The sequence below is a fragment of the Pyxicephalus adspersus genome, chromosome 5 (genome assembly GCF_032062135.1).
Source record: "Pyxicephalus adspersus chromosome 5, UCB_Pads_2.0, whole genome shotgun sequence".
In the NCBI taxonomy this organism is placed as follows: Eukaryota; Metazoa; Chordata; class Amphibia; order Anura; family Pyxicephalidae; genus Pyxicephalus; species Pyxicephalus adspersus.
Window position 1 is genome coordinate 130,385,013 of NC_092862.1, and position 20,113 is coordinate 130,405,125.

General features: G+C 39.1%; 1 protein-coding gene across 17 annotated transcripts in view; it reads right to left on the reverse strand.

Moving 5' to 3' along the window:
* Positions 1 to 5,958: 5,958 nt before the first annotated feature.
* The window catches only part of KIAA1217 (KIAA1217 ortholog), a 279,526-nt gene continuing 265,371 nt past the window's right edge, over positions 5,959 to 20,113 (reverse strand). For 13 of the 17 annotated variants that reach the window (XM_072412717.1, XM_072412715.1, XM_072412716.1 and 10 more), the window contains 10 exons: positions 18,604 to 18,728; positions 17,821 to 17,968; positions 16,981 to 17,461; positions 16,033 to 16,204; positions 15,366 to 15,496; positions 14,021 to 14,167; positions 12,721 to 12,840; positions 9,860 to 11,473; positions 9,385 to 9,510; positions 5,959 to 8,798 (listed from right to left, as the gene is read on the reverse strand). In XM_072412717.1, the coding sequence (XP_072268818.1) occupies positions 8,292 to 8,798; positions 9,385 to 9,510; positions 9,860 to 11,473; positions 12,721 to 12,840; positions 14,021 to 14,167; positions 15,366 to 15,496; positions 16,033 to 16,204; positions 16,981 to 17,461; positions 17,821 to 17,968; positions 18,604 to 18,728 (3,571 nt within the window). In that variant the 3' untranslated portion in view covers positions 5,959 to 8,291. The remainder of the gene's footprint in view (positions 8,799 to 9,384; positions 9,511 to 9,859; positions 11,474 to 12,720; positions 12,841 to 14,020; positions 14,168 to 15,365; positions 15,497 to 16,032; positions 16,205 to 16,980; positions 17,462 to 17,820; positions 17,969 to 18,603; positions 18,729 to 20,113) is intronic. The other 4 variants (XM_072412729.1, XM_072412732.1, XM_072412718.1 and 1 more) reach the window with 3 other exon arrangements.

Here is a 20,113-nt window from a genome sequence, read left to right on the forward strand (position 1 = left end):
CTAACTCCACCACCTGCCATGCATTGACTGGCGTCAGAACTTCTCTGTTGAGTTATTGTAGCATAAGTGAGGTTGGATTTATTTTGATCACCCCTTATCCCGGTGTTTAAATATCCCTTCCTGGTAAAGGACCACATGAGTGAAGGCATTGAGCTGTGGCTTGGACAAGGCAGAGCTGTGAGCATATTCGCAACCATCGATCAAAATATTTACTTACTAACCTTGTTTGGCTATCACAGTGGAGGGATTTTTATACTACAACTTCACTATATGGCAAATTGTTTATAGATACTTGACTATCATGGCTGTGTTTGTCACAGTATGAGAATTAATCTTTGACTAGATCTGTCCTTATACTGGTGCACCAGAAATAGATGTCATATTGGTAAACACTTTAACATTTTAATATTAACCGATCCATAGGCAAGGAGGACACGTCCTGTTCATCTTCTACTGCTATTCTCCAGTAAATTCCATGTTGATTCTTTGTCTCATTATTTTATTAAGGTTGTCACTGAACAAATATAGGGTAAACAATGCCATGTACTACTTCTCCGACTTTCCTCCTCTCACTCAACCATCTTCCTACTTTTACCATTTCCCCTGTTTACCTCAGCAGTTCATTCAGATAATTATTTTTATTCCTGCCTTCTATCTCAGAACCATCAACTTTCATGTACAGGCAGTCCCAGAGTTAAGGACATCCGACATATGGAGGACTCCTAGATGTGAACTTGACTTCCCTGCTTGTTCCTGTGCAGGACAGAAGCTTGAAGTGGGGAGGGAGCGGTTTGCATGACTTGCAGAAGAAATCTTTCATGACCAAAACAAACTGTGCAGTTGTTTCTTTTTGCATATAAAAAGCATATCTTGCTCCAAAAGTTAATGAATGTCCAGGCTCCATAATGTTTTTTTATTTTTTTGCTTTGTTTGTGATTAACTCACAGTGAGGATTTTATACAGTAACTGACACCATGCTGCCTAAATATATGTTGAGACAAACATCTGTCCCAATTGCATTTATTAAAATAATGTACCTGTTCTGACTTAGATACAAATTCAACTTAAGAACAAACCTACAGTTCCTATCTCGTAAGTAAACCGGGGACTACCTGTACATGTGTTTGTGCAAACACACACACAATCATGCATATAGATATTGTTCCAAATTCTACAATTTTACAAAATCTTTCATCCTCCACCCTTCCAGAAGAGCTTTCTACACTACAGAAAGTAGTCCAATATATAAATCTGGAGTGTATCTTTTGGATTTTTTTCTGTTTATGTTGAGCATAAAGAGCTACTTGTAAATTCAAATACTGATGTTGGATGAGGGGAATTTGCTCTCAACTGGCAATCCCATTTATCCCAATGGTGGTCATTAGGGCTGAGGACCGTGCTCTATGCAGCACACACTAGTTCCTCCACTTATCAAACTTTGACTTTATTGAGCTAGCTTTGTGCACACCAGCATAGTCATGATGGTACAGAAGAGGGCTTTTCCCAAAATGTTGTCCCTGGGTTGCTTTACCATTCCTCCTACCCATCACTGGAAAGGCATGCAACCAGTAATTTGGAGGAAGGTCCATATACCTTTAGCTGTACCGTATATTAGGTGTGAGGGTCCAGAGTCCACAAACTTTAGTCCTACCCAGAACCTGGAGCATTGGGAAAGTGGAGCGTGTGGACCAGCAAGGTAAACAAGCATTTCGCACCATTGCGGTTCTGGGATGTAGCCCCATTGCAAGGGTAGGTTTACCCGATTCTTAGAATTCCACCTTAATTTTTCAGCAGCCTGGAGTCTGATGTCCTCCCGCATCCATCTATATGCATTGCAGACTAATAATAGATTTAGGGGTATGAGGCTTCCAACTGACACATGCATCATCTTTCCATCAGTGCCATGAGAAAGATAGAAACAAGTTCTGTCTGCCCATAGGGTTAGGACCTCTTACTAATCCACTTGTTAATATCAGCTTCCAATATACTCACTATACTCATACTTCCTAAAGAGCGCAGCTCATCTTTGTTACAAAATTATGAAGCTGTCAAATCTGTTGCATAGTCTACTTGCATAAACTCAATTGTAACCACTCAATTGTGCTGCAGAGAGTTGAGACTACAAATAAAATACCCACATTCATGGTAGACAAAGCAGGGAACCATGGGCGATGTAGTTTTCTGATGGCAGCTCCTCTGCTGCCCTCTAGTGTCCAGTTAGAAATAGTGGAAATCATTAGCTCAATTGAATAAATGGAAGTCTTTAAGCCACTTGTACAAAGATTTGTTATAAAGCAGGCCTATGTAGTCAGCCCCATGAAGTAGCCACTTTCTTACTGATTTCTCTTCTACACAGTATGGCACCACAGTATGGTAGCATCTTACAGTGAGACTGCAGTAGATCTTTTATGTTTCTCATTTAAGCAGAACTTTTAAAAGGCCTCTGGGTAATCTGCAAAGCTTTGTTCCTCTTAGCGCCTCCATACATTTTATTGTACACTGATTGTTGTGATGCATATCAAGCTAAAACCAAACAATGTAATGGCTTCCACCAGTGGTTTGTGGAGGGGTTATAGGGAACTTAACAAGGTGGTAGAGAATGACTCATTATTGTTAGGCAAGTGCTCTGCAATCACCAACTAGAGGAACTGGAATGGGGATGTACCCTGCAGTGCAAATCCTGTAGATCCGGTGTACAGCAGGTGATAGGGGACATATGATTTTTATACCGGAGTGAGTCCTGGGTGAACCCATGCCATCCCAAAATGGCCAAAGTGTACATTTTATTAGGACAGGATCACACCAGCCTCTAAATCGTGCGCTCCCCCTAAATAATTGCTCAGCATCACTGATTCCTAAAGAACCAGTGTCGGCACATTTGGCAGCTGTCAGTTATAGTACTGCTCACTGCCACCCCTATTCATTTGCTATGGGGCTGCTGCAGAGAGACGCTACATGTAGTGTCTACCTAAGAAGCAGCGGTTCCTAACATAAAGAAAGGTAAACACACCACAAGCTCACCACAGCTGTAAATTTTGACTTATACAGAATATTTATTTTTAAGGTAGATCTATCCCAAATTTCTCTTCTTTACATCCACACGTTAAGGACTTCATAAATGGAGGTGGCTATTCCAGCACAGAAGAATCTGGTGGCCACAGGTAGTAGGGACAGATCATAACAGACATGGCTGGTTGTGTAGTCAGTATACAGGAACGTGCACCATACATTAGTACATGAGCCAGAATAAACTCATTACCAGCTCTAGGATATGGGTCACAGGTTCGAATCTCAGCCAGGACCCTAGCCTGCAACGAGTTTGCAGGTTCTCCCTGTGTCTGTATGGGTTTCCTCTTACATCCCAAAAACATGCAGTTAGGTTAATTAACTTTCCTTCCAAAAAAAAAAAAAAAGTTAGAAAAGACCTTAACCTAAAAGACCTTAGACCAATGCTATATGACTATGGTAAGGACATTAGATTGTGAGCCCCTTTGAGGGACAGCTAGAGACATGACTATGTACTTTGTACAGCGCTGTAATATGTCGGTGCTATATAAATACTGTGTAATTATAATAGTGTTTGAATTTTACTTGGTGTTTCCTTTAGGGTTTTAACTATTAATATCAAGTCATTTGTTTCACAAATAAACATTTAGTATAGGAAGAAAACAAGCGTTTATCCAACTCCACTCGGAAGAGATTTCAAAGTGTAACTTGCTGGATAAATAAACTTGTTTAATCTTTTATAGGAGATGATATAAGCTGCCATTTCTGGTTCTAAAATATATAGCTTGTTTGGTTGCTGTTCTGTTCCTCAGCCTTTAATACCTTCTGAATCACTGACCCAGAATGAGTGCACAGTTGGGATGTTCACACAACGTGTCCCAGAGTTACCTGTATGCTTGTCCCAGGTGTGTAATGGACACCACTGAAACTGGAATATCAGCTTTTCATGCAAGCAAATACCGTCCTTTACAATGAGTTCAGCTATGGCAGCTTCCATCATCTTTCAGTGACCGGTCCACTTTAAATATATATGTACTTTTTTCATGTATGTTATTTATTCACTGCATGAGTCTAATTACCAGTTTAAGAATTCCGATTTTAGAAGTCATTAAACAAGTCCAGGATTTTCTTACTTTATTTCCCAGCTCAGAATGTTTTCTGTCACCTTTCCTGGGGGTTAAAAGTTTTGCGTGTTGCAAAAGTCTGATTGACAAAATCTATTAGTAAGCCATTGAGTGTTTTTTAACATATTTAATGATTCGTGAATGGTAATGCATTGGCAGTATCATTTTCTGTATTTGCGGAAAAGAGAAGATTTTGTGAAATAAGTGGTTGTACACTGCTTTATTCATTTAATATCTTGAAGCCTGAAAACCTCACTATAAATTCTAATGAAGTCCAACGGGAGGGGGGGTTTGGCCATTTCTGTGCTAACCAGCAAGGTACAGTCAAACAAAATGCAGTCGAAGCCAGACATTGCAATGGGAAATATAAACCAATGGCAAAATAATACTTCCAATATTAATGTAATTACCTTACAATATGTTAGCCCATCTATAATAGAAAGGGTTTGGCTTATCCATTTCTTTATCATTGGCTCTTGTGACCAAAAACTATGCTCTGCATAACACATTGTACTTTATTTCTGGTGGTGAACCTGCAAACCATGTGATTTTCAATCTTTACAGATCCTGTAGATTTACTATAAATACAGTATACTATGGGTAGAAGGTAAGACTATTTTTTATAGCTCAGACTCCATGACACTTCCCAGCCTCATGCTTGCTGATTGGCCTCCTAGTAAACATTACAGCATCATGCACTTTTAATTTGTGTAAGCTATTCAAAGTATATTATATTGCTGTCCATCAGTTTATACAGCAGGCAATCCTGCTGCAAGCCCGACTCTGATATCAGCTCATGTGTAGTAAATGCATTATAATGAAAACTCACAAATAAACACACTTGCTAAATTAAAGTTTCACATTTTTAAAGAAATACATAAGCAGAAGCAATGCTTCATATATGCAGTCCCTAGGCCCTATATGATTTGTAGAAAAAGACTGGTGTGTTTATGACTTCTTGGGAATAAGTGACAATTTATAAAGACATTTCCATTGAATGTGCTGCAGAATTTCATCATCAATACCCAGTGCTGCCTGATGATAATAAACATTTTATTTGTGCAGAAGGTCAGGACTAAAAACCAGAGGTATTTCTGGAAATACAATCTTCCAAATCTGTGCCAGGAAGTCAAAAATTGTGATATTAGGTGAGTGGTTTTGTGTTCTCCTGTGAAGGCCTATACCTAACACTGGCCACTAGATGTCATCATAACACAGCAAATACTTTTTTGGTTGCTGGTGTCCTGCATGGGGACTCCCAGCAAAAGGATCCATAAGAAAATCATTTAGAATCTGCAATATTTCTTCTGCACCCAATGTTCCCTATTTTGTTCACAACTACCTGTTTTAGCAAACAGTACTATTTCAGTATCCATATGAGTTTTTAATGTTTTTAAATCAGAACTCCAGGCAAACCACTGTATATTTATATCCATATTCATTCTATCAAGTTCTGAAATTTACACAGCTCTCCCAAGTGACCTGACTTTTGATGCAGCTCAGCAACACAGATAAATCACCTCCTAGTCTGTGACTGGTCAGTGATGGAAAAACAGCAGCCCCACAGGTTCATCCTTCTGCTCTTTTCTCCTGTCCATGTGTTCCCTGTCAGTATATGTATATGTACAATACCTGACTGTCCCCAACTTATTGTGCATCTCTAATAAATCATAATATGTCATTTGCATATGAATAATTGCTTGTCATAAAGCTAATCAGTGTCTGAATTTTCCATCTGAAGGCTAGATTGTTCTGCACATTTATTTTTTCACATTTACAGGTCTGTTCAGCGGTAAAATAGAGGCAACATTTAAACAAATACAAAACATACTGACAGCATGCATCACTTTATTTTATTTTTCTGAAAAGTGATCTCTGCTTTTTATAGATATTTGTTACAGTAGTTATACAAATTCATTAATTTACAAAATCTGTGCAAACTCTTTCTTTCCAGGCTGCCACTGCGTGAAAGCATGCATAACTGATAAAGGGGGGCGGGGAGCAGCACGCCTGGGCTGCAGTATCGGGCCTGCAGTGACGCACCCGCTGCTTGCCGCCGCTGTAAATTGTTAGCACATCTCTGTATGTAGAAATATAGCATATGTATTATTTACAAACTGATATAAGACTAGAGCGAGCTTGATGTGTAAAAACTAAAGAGGAAGTCTGTGTTGTGCCCCCAGCAGCCAAACCGGAATGCCACAGAAATCTCATGACTTTGGATATAATTTTCCCCCTTGGACAGTTTTTACGCATAAGCCCAATGAGGTTTAATTCACAACCCTTAGTAAGGGCAATTCACTCTGAAAAAAAATCAGACTTAAGAAATGGCCATTCTACCAATGATAGATGAGTTTTACATATTTCAGGTTTTTAAATATAACCAGACGGCTGGGCCTTGGTGCTGGTCAGGTGTGCCCTTAAAGGAAATCTGGTATCAAAAATACATAAAATAAACAATTTTAAAAACAGTTTTTTTTACATTCTGTATAGAAATAATAATTTGTAGATTCAGTCCATTGCATCATTTGACTTTTAAAAGCCTGCAACACGGATAAAGACAAAGAAATGCTTTTGGTGTATTCTCCTTAGTATATAAAGGAAGGTAGCTTGGCTGAAAAGCCAAATTCAACCTAGAATTGGCACCAAGGGTTGGTCAAACCCTTTCAACTACTCTAGGGACAACATGTGTTTTGAATGGAGTTCCAATTTGAAACTTGGGGTGAATCTTGGAAACTATATTGGTGATGATCATGTTATCTATTAGGAGTGTCTGTCATTTAATAAATTATTTCTTTTATATAGCAAGGTGGGCTATGACCCACTAACATATCAGATTTACAAGCTTCTTTGGCTTCCATGTCTCATGTTTAACGTTCTGATAAGTGCTCAGTGCTCTACTTTAATGGATTTTTACACCCAGGCTCTTTGCTCAGAGAAAGAGTGCTTGTACCCCCATATATATAATAAATAGACTTGCATGTTATTAACATAGACTGTAACATCACTATACTTAATATTGGGTATAAAAAAAGTTAAAATGAATTTTTTTTTTAGAGGCTTTGTTTTTTCTTTGACCTGTTACCGCTACACATGATTACATGAGTAAGCATGTGCATTGATGATCTGCCCACAAAGAATATAAACCAGCCTTCGTCCAAACCATGATATATATATATATATATATATATATATATATGTTAAAAAATGACTGTTTAAGTAAAGAAATATGCTCTACAAGAAATATGCTCAGTTAATATTTCTAGGAAATGTGCATTCTCCAGCTGATTGTGGTCCCTCTGTAAATAATGTCAATCACTGTACAGGGGCATCTCAAGGGTTTTCCACTTTTTCCTAAAAACTAATTTTAGACATCACAGATTTTTGATAAAATATTTCCATTAAATATTCACTCCTATCAGCTTTACCCATTATAGTGGCCCAGCCGAGGACTTAAGACTGGTTAGCTTTGTACGAAAATATCCTGGCAAAAAAATAAAAGCAACAAAGATGTCTAATTGACAAAAATAGAAATCTGTAGTCAAAGCCAACATGATGCAAAATAAAGAATAACATTTTGTGCTAGATTTTATCTCTGGCAGGTTCCATAATGAAAAATAGTCTATACAAAATATTCCACATCCACACTAAGATCCTCTTAGTATTAATTTTTGTTTTCCAGCCTTCCTAGTTTACACACACACATGCGAACTTACAGTATTAGAATATATACAGTCACACACACACTGACTTTCAATTTACATAAAAACAAGAGGGCCAATTTAGGAGAGCCTAGGGAAAGACTTGCCATTCAGGAACCATTTAGGCTCATGCTACCATTAATTCAGGTTTGAAAATAGGAGCTAGAACTTGACTGCTTGGTTGCTCCCATGTCCCAACCTACATTTAAATATGACCATACTAATTTTACTGGCTGGCATTTTCAATTTACTTTACCTTCCCCAGATCTTTTAAATTGACCCCAAAGACCAATCAAACAAGGGCAATGTTATAATTACAACATCAACAAGTTTAACAAGAATTGGTAGGCCTGCTATGTACAGAGACAACAACAGTAAGTCACAAGAGACCAAAGAAGGTGGGATTGCGCGTGAAGACGCAACCGTGGCACATCCAGTGACAGTGGCGGGTTAGCACGAGTTATGAAGCCTCCTTGGGAGTGGCGATCTTGCTGGCTATTCCGTTCTGTGACTTGTAGCTGGTGAAGCTTGGTGTGTGAATGGTACGGATGCTCTTCATACCTTGAGCCAGTGAAGTGGGAGAGACAGAAGTAGAGGGAGAAGTAGCAGAGGAGGAGGAGGAAGCAGCAGTAGCAGCAGGAGATGGCCTGCCGTTCGCATTCTGCGGTGAAAATGAAAGATGGTGACCTTTACCTGTGTAAGAAGGGCTCTGCAGCTTTGAAGTGCCATTATGAACAGGACGAATGAGAGAAGAAGAGTTAATAGCACGACTGGACGGAGTGTTAGAGCTGGTTACAGGGATGTGAGACTTCACCGGAGGGTTATGGGGGTTAGGGGGGTCATTACACTGAGTAGGAACAGAGCTGCTTTTTCCAGTGTTAGGGGAAAGAGCTGGAATCTTAGAAGCAGATAAAGTAGGGGAAGCAGCCTTAACATCCCCACCAGCTTTCTTAGTACCTCCGTTAGCCTGAAAATAAAGATGGCAGGGAGACAAGTAGGTCAAAACGTTGAACAATAAATACACCAACACGGGTACAGGTGACAAACCCCCAAATAGTTAAAAGTGTTTTCTGACGTTCACTGGACCTGGCTGAATCCACAGAGCACAGAAAGGTTTATAGAACGGTAGAGGTGGAGAGGCGTGCGGTAACAGTCATTTAGAGCGAGGACGGTGCGCTGCATGGGTCATGCTGTGATATTAGAATGGGAGTGAAATAGCAAGCTGTTAATGGAGTGCATTGAACATACAAATGTTAGTGCTCAGTGTTGTCAAATGCACTCTGATGGCTACCCCCGCGATACCACAGTAAGCCGTGTTCTGTTCATCCCAGCTGTGCATCTTGAAGTGGAACAAAGCAGGAGGAGGGTGTTTTATTGCAGGCATGCAGAGATGGTGAGAGGGAGGCAAAAAAATACTATAGGATTTTTTCATGCCACCAGATCCAGACATTTTAACTAAAAACAAGCGTGAAAGTACGACATCCTTTATTTTGGCTACATTTAGTCAATAACTTGGCTTGTTCTTCCAAAGTTTTGCTCTAAGGTAAAACTACCTGTCTGTACTGTCGTTGTGGCTCCTGAAGCTTTGGCTGTTTGCTAGTTTTTTCCGGGGTTCCTTGTCTACTTTTAGAAGACATTGGTATTGGCATTCGGCTGGTTTGTGGAGCTCCGTTTGAACCCTACAGGAACAGCCAATGGGAGAGAGAGACAGAGATAACACATGAATCACACAAGAGAAGTGACTTTACTGAGCGTTCATACGACATGCTCCACCAAAATCAAACGAATCTTTAGCCATGCAGAGGTTACTGTCAAAAATGAAATATGTAAATGATTCTTAGGAGGGAAATAAAAACAAGTTGAGACAAGCAGTTTTTGCTCTTCATTTGCCCATCACCAAGGTATCACACATATTAAACCAAAAGTTTGTTAGGCACCTACAGAAAAAAGCCAACCACCAGAACAGCTGTCAATTGATTAGGCACCACTGGAACACACTCATGACTTTGGCTTTTTAGGCACAGATACCTTACGTGCTGAAATTGGTAGGGATGATGAAGACTCTATGACAAGTTTTGTATCCTCCACAAGCACAGGTTCTTTGGCCAGGACAGGAGTTTGGGACAAAGTTTTAGGGTCTTCTCTTATTTCAATAATATCAGACCCTGGTCTTGGAGTCATTTCACTTATTGTGCTTTCAAGCTGCTTGATGGTTTGCTCAAGACTGTCTAAAGTTCTGTAAGTATTTTGCCTGATTTCATCTGTCCTGGACACTGGATCTGATTCTGGAAGGCCTTGGACCTCTAGCTTCTCAGAGATGGGGTTAGTATTTTCTTCTTTACTCCTGGATCTTACTATTTCAAATCTTTTAGCTTCCTTGTGATGCTTGACTGTTCCATCAGGTTCTTCTTCGTCCTCATATACAACTACCTGCAAAGTCTTTTTGCCAGTTTTTGTCCCCGTACGTATAGCTTGCGTCAAAGCTGCCAGCTGCTTTTTAGGGAATTTGAACTTGAATTTCTTCTTTACATCTTGTCTCTGACCAAACTGATAATCGGTGGAATCAGACCGCTCTTCGTCAGTGAGTGACGTCTGAGAGGATGTCCCATCCTGAAACATGCTTTGTTTCATCTCTGCTAGAGAAGGATAGTTAAATCTATATCTGCTCTGTGCCTTGACACTTTCCATAGTGGTTACTGTTTTACCTAAGTCAACCTTTTGCTGTAGTCTGGATGCATTGGATTCCTTCTGCTCCTCTTCTGCTTCTTCTTCTTCTTCCTCCTCATCAATCTTTGTCTCTGACATAATTTTTTCTAAATCATCATCACATTCTTCAAATATGGTTGAAAGCCTTTTATAAGCAGACCTTATATCCATTGGCTCATCAAATATTATAATAACAGGCTTCTTATCTGTACACACAAGGGGATCTTCTGACCCAGCATTGGTAGAAGTATCTAAGTTGACCTTCTCTACATTCTCACGATCAATGTTAACTGTCTGGATCTCTCCTCCCTTTCGGTTTACAATATCTTGGACCTCACCTGTAGACAAGACCTGAACTTCCGTCTTGGTTATCATAAAGGCAATATTATCTGCTGGAGACTTTGGTTCATTTGGTGAGGTTGGAGATATTGCTGGAGAATCTGTTTCCTCAGATGGTTGGCTGACAGTCCTTCTTGAGTTCTTCTGTCGTAATACAACTGTCTGACCCAAGTCTAAATAGGGCATTCCTTGTTCCTGGAAAGTTTTGCTAGTATCTTGGTTCTCTGCAACTTTTTCTACATTGGAAACCCTAACAACTGTTGACCTTGAAGACTCTGTCCTGTGTTCTATTCTTCGATTAGTCACATCTGAAAGTATAGGAGAGCTCAACTGCTTTACAACCTGATTTGTAGGAGAACCAGTAGTATGTTCTTCTATTTTGGCTTCTTTTTGATCTTCCTTGTTTTTATATTCATCCCTACCTATTAACAGACTATATGTAGACTGTTCATTAACTACAACTTTGTCCTCCTGCCTATGCTTAGCAGAATCGTGTGCAGAACTTTGTACAGAGTGAAATCTCCACTTGTCCTCTGTGCTTTCAACAAGTTTTGGGCTTTCAGGCCTTAAAAATTCTTTTGAAATACTGCATGACACCTATGGGAAAATATTACAGCGTAAATTGAAATGTTCATTTCCTTGTCAAAGCTCTAAGAAGCAATAACAAAGCCCAACTCCAGCAACTTTTTGATTTGTACATAGTGAGGAAGGCATAGATCCCATGTCAAATGTTTATTGCAGTCTGTGTCCCACTTAGAGATATTTTACCTTACAGCCTGGACAAATGGTGATGGAATAAACGTCTATTGGGGATACAGACAACAACAACATTTTTAATGAAACAGGGAAGGGTCAGAGTCAATATCAGGTTAGTATTACTGTTTGTGACTTTCTGTGCCAATGGCATCTGCCCCCTTCATTTCTTGCCCTGCTATCGCAGGGCCAGAAAGTGGAATTAAATATCCTCAGTTTGGTCACAGCCAGATCTTCAGGCATGGAGGATACAAATTTAAACATATATGGAACAAATATGTTTATAAATAGGTCAATGTCTGCCCTCTATCACACAGAGACCTGACTCACAGTTCAATGATTCTTTTATGTTTCCCCCATCAGATGACCTCTAATAAATGTTAACATACAAAATGCCACTCCTGTACAATCAACTGCAGTGTCCACATAAATAATTTTAAATTATGTAAAAATTGCAAAAGCAAAAAAAATTACTTGATTCTTTTTTAATTTTTTAGCCTGAAATTAAAACAGAAAATTATTTTATAGACATAAACATGCAAATAAGTTGAAAGTAGGCAAGCACGCAGGGAAGGTAAGAGGAGATACAAAAGCATTATAAAAGTTAAGCTTAGAAACAGTCAATTATTGAAACATATTTTTATTGCTGCAGTGGGACCAACAGCAAGTGTGCATATCAAGTATAGCTTGCGGAGGGTGAAGGTGGCAGAATTGTTCGATGTGGCCAGTATGTTTGAGAGGACTATTAGTGTGTGTGCTCAAAGATCAGATGGGTATGCAGCTGGACAAGTGCTGCCTAGCCCCAATTCAGGTTGTTGGCTAGATGTTGGATTACCATCATATAATATCATGGTCATATCAAAGTTTTTATATCCTAGTCTCCTGGGAAATTGCTCAAAATAAATGCTGACTAACCATCGAACAATCATTTAAAAAAAAAAAGATGATATTGTTTAAAATAAAGTTTTGCAAAAGAATGTATCTTTTGTAGTAGCCAGCCTATATAGGGTGTTAATATAGGTAATTTAGGGCTACAGGATTAGTTAGTATAAGCAAAGAAGGTTAAAGTAAATCCTTACACACTAAGTTACCTTCTTCTCCTTTTGCAGAGCTAAACCTGATGGTTTGAAATCTCTCTCTGGTGTTTCTGTTTTAGATGGCTCATACTGCACCTTTGAATTAATTTCCACTACGGAACACTTCTGGAAAGCCTAAAAGATGGAAAATGTCATATATCATGAAGGACAGCTGTTTTCCTGCAGGCTAGTAATCTCACTTATGATGCTGCATTTTCATTGATTGCCTGCAAATAGGCCATCTTGTTCAATTGACCAAAGACATTCAAATTCTAAGGAAGCCCTTGGCTTACTGTTATTACCATTTAAATGTAGTCCTGATGTGATGACCATATTAAAGTGCACCTATTTTAAAATGTCTCATTTGTTAATCTGTTCGAAAAACCTTTCCAAACTTTCTAACATATGGTTGCTGTAGAAAGTGTCCACCTGCAGTGTTATGTTTCCCTAAAAGAATAGTTTGCCCAACTCCAATATGGGAGTCGCTATCAGCCATATTTTGTACATAATTCTGTTCTAAAATTGTATTCCTTAACTCACAACTCACCTCATTTAGTAGAAATTCCTATAAACTGAACTCCTGGCAAGAAGCTAAAAATGACAAATATGGGAGCAGTTACCTGCCAAAATAAATGTATTTCTATCTGTTCAGTCCTTAGATTTACATAGTTCTGCAATAGTAGGGATAGTGACCTGACATTTTACTATTGCAGATAATCCCCCTATCCCCAGCCTGGTTTTAGACAATGAAAAAGCAAGAACATACCAATCAGGTTTGTTCTTCTCTCTCTCGGAGGGCAGAATATGCCAAAGAATAAAGAAATTTACATTTAATTGCACTGGTTTTATTTCTATCTTCTTGAAGTTACACTTCAAATGAACCACTTAATGAAAATTATAAACCCTGTCTATTCTTGCTAATAACATGTTTGTTGCAGGAGAGTGACTGATTAAGCAAGGGGAAGGATGACAGCCCCGAATCCCGCACCTTCACAAGTCAGCAGCAGAAGCTCACATATAGGAAGGTCATTCCAGATTGGACACAATAGATCAAAGTGAGATTGGTTGCAGTTTACGTTATTTTAAAAGCGCTAGATCCCCTTTAAAGGTGTACTTCACCAAAATGTACAAAAAAATCTTTGTGTTTGATATGAAAAGGTTATTCAAGTTCTGGCTACCCATTCAAGAGGTCATCTGCTACATTTCAAACACACAATAGTTATTCATGATACAAGGGAATCATGAATTTTTCACTCCCAGTTTTTAGTGAAGTAAATCTTTATATATTGCTTTAAATGAAATCTACAAGCATTACCTGAAGTTCTGCCATGATTCTTTCCCCTTCCTCTTCCTCCTCTTCATCCTTTACAGCAGAAGACACAACTGTGGTCACCACTGAGGAACCTCTGGAAGTTTCTGCTTCTGTATTTACTGTCTTGGATGGAGGGACCTCTTCAGAGTCCTATATGAAAAAGGCACAATAATATCTAAATAATCAAAAGCCAAGCAGTATATGTCCATGTTGTTAACTTCAAGAACATGAAACTGTAGTATTCTATAAGGTGCATAAAACTATTAGCTTTAATCACTGCCATAGTGCAGCTTTAAGTGGATCTTAGCTCAAAAAGTATAGATTTGCTACTGGTATAGGGAATATCCTGAAGCACCGATTTTGCCTAATCTCTCAAACATTAGCATTTTGTCTTGAATTCCTCCTAAAGATTTATTACTGTGCTGCTGTTTTCCTTGCTGGGGAGAAAGCTGTAACAGAGAATGTGCAATGCAAAGACCTCCCTGCTTTGGCATCTGTGCTGTGCAACATGCTGTTAATTTGTGGTTTCTCCACATCTCCTTTTTTTTCCCACACCAGGTATGAAATCACAAGTTATCGGGGAGTAGGGGGGGTTTGACATGAGGAAGCTAAACCAAGAAAGCTCCCCCCTCATCCTACATTATTACATTTCAGTACAAGATATCAGCTTCAGAATGCCAACAAGAAATATTAGTGAATAACTCTTTGCCCTCTTTTAGTTTTTAAGGTATTATGGTTTGCACAAAAGCTAATTTTGCAGAAAGTCAGTATGGGATTTAATATTATAATGGGTTTTATGTTTTATGACTCATACAAACACAAACCTTTGGGGGAAGCTGTAAACTTTGCCAAGGAGACTGAAGAAAATGCATGTCTCGATAAACATTTGCAAGTAAAATGACATGAGAAGGTAGAGACCCTAAAGTGATGTAAAGGTAGCTTGTTGGAATGGTGTTAACCTTATCTCGATAGTACTACAGTCACATACAAGCCTTGAACTGCTAATCGTACATCTATCAGGCCTAATTATTTTACACAGTCACCCATTTTTAATAACTTATCAGTGGTTTAGCACTGTTAGGGAAGTCTGGCCATCCTCATTCACATTCTGTCAGTCACTATTTACCAATGACTGCTTCTATCCTCTGTGCCTGATGCTAGCACACTTCATAATTGTAGTGGAAGTGTTCATAAAAAGGTGAAAACCAGGCACATGTTCCTAAATCCACTACTTATCTATATGCCGGACCGTGTGCTCCTATTGGCTTCTCCTGCATGCCACACTTTGCCCCTTCTGATTGGCATCTTGAATAAAGTATTTTTGGTTATACAAAACATATGCCTTTACCTTGCTGTCTCTCCATTCTCCACCCCATGTGGTGCTCAGTCCAGACCCTGGTGGGTACATACGACGAGGAGGAGGCGGAGGTGGTGACTTGGTAATCTTTTCACTTTCTTGCTCAACTTCCTTGCTACCCTCTAGAGCAAACACACAGTAAATTTTAATGACAAAAATATACTTTATAAATAAAATGTGTATAAATATATACAAAATGAAAACAATAAAATGTGCGCTAATGTATGTGAAATTTGAAATAAAAGTTTCAATGCCTTAAACCTAAAACCCCTTGACGTCATGTGGTCTTCTTCTTTTCCTCAGGTGGCAGTGGTGAGGGGTCCTTTCTCTAGGATTTACTAGGTGTCACATACTGACATACTGACACCGCAATGCACAGCTGAGTATAAATGGGGTTTAGTCAGCAATGAACAGAACACCAACAAGGCAAGAAAGCTTTTTAAGAACCATTAAACCATTTAAAAACAGCTTGTATAATCTCTCAGTAATTGTCCACTTTATATGAAGTTCCCATTTTTCAGAACTGTGGGAAAGGTATGGTGTCCAAAATAATCGTACAGCTCATATATGTGAACGCTCAGTTTGCCTAGATCCAGAGGTCCAATCATATGCACAATCTGAGTGATGTAGCTGGTTGCATGTTTGCAAGGACTCTTACCAACGACTTCTAATTTTTCTGTGTTGTCCACTTTCGAAGCCTGAGCTGGTATCTCTAAACTGGGGATGGACTTCATGATATTGGCCTGTGCTTCTTCTAACATCTTCTCAAATTCTTTTCCATTATAATGGTCCAGATTTTGTCTTTTCTCTTCAAACTTTCTCTCTGCTTCCTGTAGTAATAAGACAAGAGATGCAAGTAAACCCCGACTTTTGGCAAATAACATTTTTTCAAAAAGTGGTAACGTGTTCCAAGAGAACTTGAAATTATGTAAAAGTAATTTGAGATTTTAATGACTAAGTTAATTAAAGAATTGTATTTAAGGACCTGCTAAAATTACACACAATAAAAACAATGAATTCACATGTAAATCTCCCTTCCATATCAGGTAGGATCGCCCTATTTAAAACCACTTTCATACAACAAAGAACTGATAGTTTGCATTGCTGTGTGAGTGATTTTCCTGATTTGGAGTTATAAACCAATAAAGAGGAATAGCAAAACTCAGGAAAAATACAAACTTCTGCACATTAGTGGAGGAATTAATAATGTCTAGTTAATTTTATCTTTAAAGTGAACCTGTGCTTTGTCCACACAGAGCTAAAACAGTAATTTCATGTTTAAAGCCAGCTCATAAAGCACCTTCTTTCCCTTCATGTCCTTGCTCTTCAATTCACCACAAAGTGAAGGGGATGAATCCCTATCTGATTTGTCTCTGTTTGGAGCTTTTATAGGACAGGTAGTTGTCTTTCTGTCACAGGCTTTACAAGAGAAAAAGTGAGTGAGTCACAAATTCTCCAAGCACCTGGCAAGTTTCTTCTCTGCCAGCAGCAATGGAGTTGCAAGACAGTAAGGGAAAGGTAAAAATATACAGGGGAGGGGCAGATTGCACAGACATAGCATAGGCACACACTAAATCATATAATGCCACTAATAAGAGCTGAGTACCTCTATGGAGACAGCTCTATTTCTGTAAGCTACATGCTGAATTTCTTCAATAAATAAGTTCTGCACAGAGGATCCATTATGCTGAGTGGGCTGTACAGCTGGAGGTTGCTCATGAGCAGCAGAGGCTGGAAAACTTGCTGAATGATGGCTGGCCGACGCTTCTATTACATGACCAGTCTGGTTACTGGAGTTATGGATATGATTAACCAGTGCTGAAGAGTGTTGAGATTGCTGCATATGGACAGGTGAGCTTTGTACTTGGTGAACTTTAACCCCAGCAGACAGTGGCACCACCTCTGACTTTACAGACACCTTCTGTGATTCCGCCACATTAGGTGCTTCTGTCTGTGTTGGCGGAAGGTATGCATGACTTTTTTCTTCCCTGTGTTGGTTTATCTCAGTTTCAGTAACTTTCTCAGTGATGATAAACTGGTTATTCTGATTGAAGTCAGTGACTTTAGAGGGTCCGTCAGAAACTTGCCTAGGGGAACCATAAAAGAAAAGGAAGTTAGTTTCTACTTTATACTTGGCTTATTCCATATTGTTTTTAAGGAATACTAATAAGCCAGAACTTTTATTAACTAAATTACGCCATAGGAAGATGTAAGATGAATTAGACCCCAGGGTGCTGTTTCTAAAATAAAGTTGCTTCAGGGCCTGGATATAATGAATAATTAGTGCCTTGTAGCTTGTAGTACTGAACCCTAGTAAAAGTTGAGCACAGTCTAAGATCTTGGTTAAGCTTGGTTTTGCAAACCTGCCCCTAAATTTCAACCTGGATCAATGTTTTCGGGAACACTATTACACATATTCAAAACAAAGTTTTTGAGTAGATGTCACCTTCTGAGGGTCGATAGGGCATCAGTCATGTTTCGGATCCTCTTTAGTAAACTGTCCAGCTTGTGAGGTTCTTCTTTGAGGAATCTTACAGCTTCCACCTCCACCCGGAGAACTGCTCTCATCTTATTCTGTAAGTACGGAAACTCCCCTGGAAACAAGAGAGAGGACCTTATTATTATTCAGATTCTACTAAAAAGCAATGTACAAAACACATTGAAAATAAAAAATCCTGGTGGTGTGCAATATTGTATGAAGGCTATGCAAGGCTCGAAGACTATGTAATCATATTTCCTTTTTATAACAGCTTGTCCAGAAAAAGGTGACTGATGGTTTCTTTAGATTACATACAGTGAAAGTTTTCAAAAAAGTACACCTAAAGTTCCTAAAGTACACCTAAAAGGAAAGGCTTCCTTTAAGCTTTGCAAAGCCCATAAGCAAAGTCTAAGGCTACATACACATGCCAGATGATTCACGCCTGATAACTGCCTCAGGGCTGAATGAACAAGAATCTGGTGTGTGTACAGCGCTCGTTCCACGCTGTTCATGGATCTGTCCTGGCAGATCCACGAACGATCATAATGAAAGTCAAGGGGAGAGAGCTCAGCGGGGTGCCGTTCCGTTGTTCTCCCCCCTCCCCTCTCCATAGAGCAGAATGGTGCTGTATGTTCAGTCTTTTGTCATTGGAAAGGTTCGTGAAAGATCCCTTCCAACAACAATTATTGAATGTGTGTATGTATCCTAAAGTTTTGAACATGGATCAAGCCTGGCAAGCCTGAATTATACCTTTGAGGTTAGACACAGCTTCTCCAATCTGGCGCAGCATAAAAGCTCGATCCTCAACGTCCTTTAATGTAACAACTCGAGAGGTGGAATCCTTCTTTACATCTTCTACAAAATTCTCCAAGTCACTGCAAAAAAAACATACACAATCCATTGGGAAATCAGGATTAGTTAATAAACACAGATCAATGCACAATGTGCTGCAACAACATAAACTTCAGAACAACAAAATCAGAAATCTTATACTGTCCAACTCCGACCATCTGATTAGGTTTCAGTAATACAACAAAATATAACATTCACATTTTTTGTTTTTACAAAAATCAGAAAAATGAAGTCCACTTAGAGACAGTAATATCTATTTTGGGCAGACATTAAACATTATGTTCTCCAACATTCAAACTATAAGCAGACACTAATATGAAAAGCGGTGCCAGGGAGAGATGCATATTAAGCACACAGCTTTCTGTTCTCGGCAGTATTTGGCAAAGTCTTTGAATATATTTAGGTAGTCACAGCAAGCTCCTGTGCCTGTATTTTACTTTCTGATTTATATTACTAACACAGGAGAGTGATGTTAGTCACAGGAACTATCAGCAAAGCCCAGATGTAGGGGTAAATGCATAAAAATAACATATTTTCTCATCTCCTCCTCTCCCAGCTGCCTCTTCCATCTCAGTGCACAAATCACACATTCCACAGCACAAACATGACTCAATTCTGTGTAGAGTGACATACTGAGCGTATTAATGGTCAGGTTTACGCCTGTGCTGAGGTGTAAAAACAAATCCCCCCCCATCCCCCATTCCTTACCAATGCAGCCATTTCTTCATACCCCTGCAAGATTAAAGAAAACTGGTCTTCTATTTATTCATCATAAGATGCCTGCTATTACAATAATCAGATGGAAAAAGCATCTTCTGTGGACCCTCGCTGATTCAGGTTTGCTTTGTTGCTGGTGCCTGACATCCTTTGACTTCATGGTTAAATTCTACCATCTGCCACTTCCATGTTTAGTAGGAGTGCCTCCAGCATTTGGATTGCAGTTGCCTAATATTTTCTATGCCTACTGAAAAGAAAAGTCTTGCACACATTGAACACCCATAACACCTAAACAGAATGTATAATGCACAATGCTTAATGTTCTCCTGGAGCCAACACAGTGGGAAATGATATGATATGAGTACAGCCTAAAATGATTTCTAAAAATCATGGGGTGCTGTATTTTTCTAAAAATACAGCACCCCATGCTCCTAGCTTGCAAGGTCTTGGAATAGGCATCTGTATTTCTGTTTCTGCATACAGCCACTGCTCGTGATCTTCATATTATAGTTGAGAAGGTCCGAAGCAGGTTTTTTCTATTAGCTATTTCAGCTATCCACATGTAGGCAACGATACAATGACACTTATTTTATGTTAACGGAACTTGTGTCAGCCAAGACAGAAATTTACATCACCAATAGCACAATGCACAATAAACAAGAAGATGGGTGCTTGGGCAACAATGTGCTAA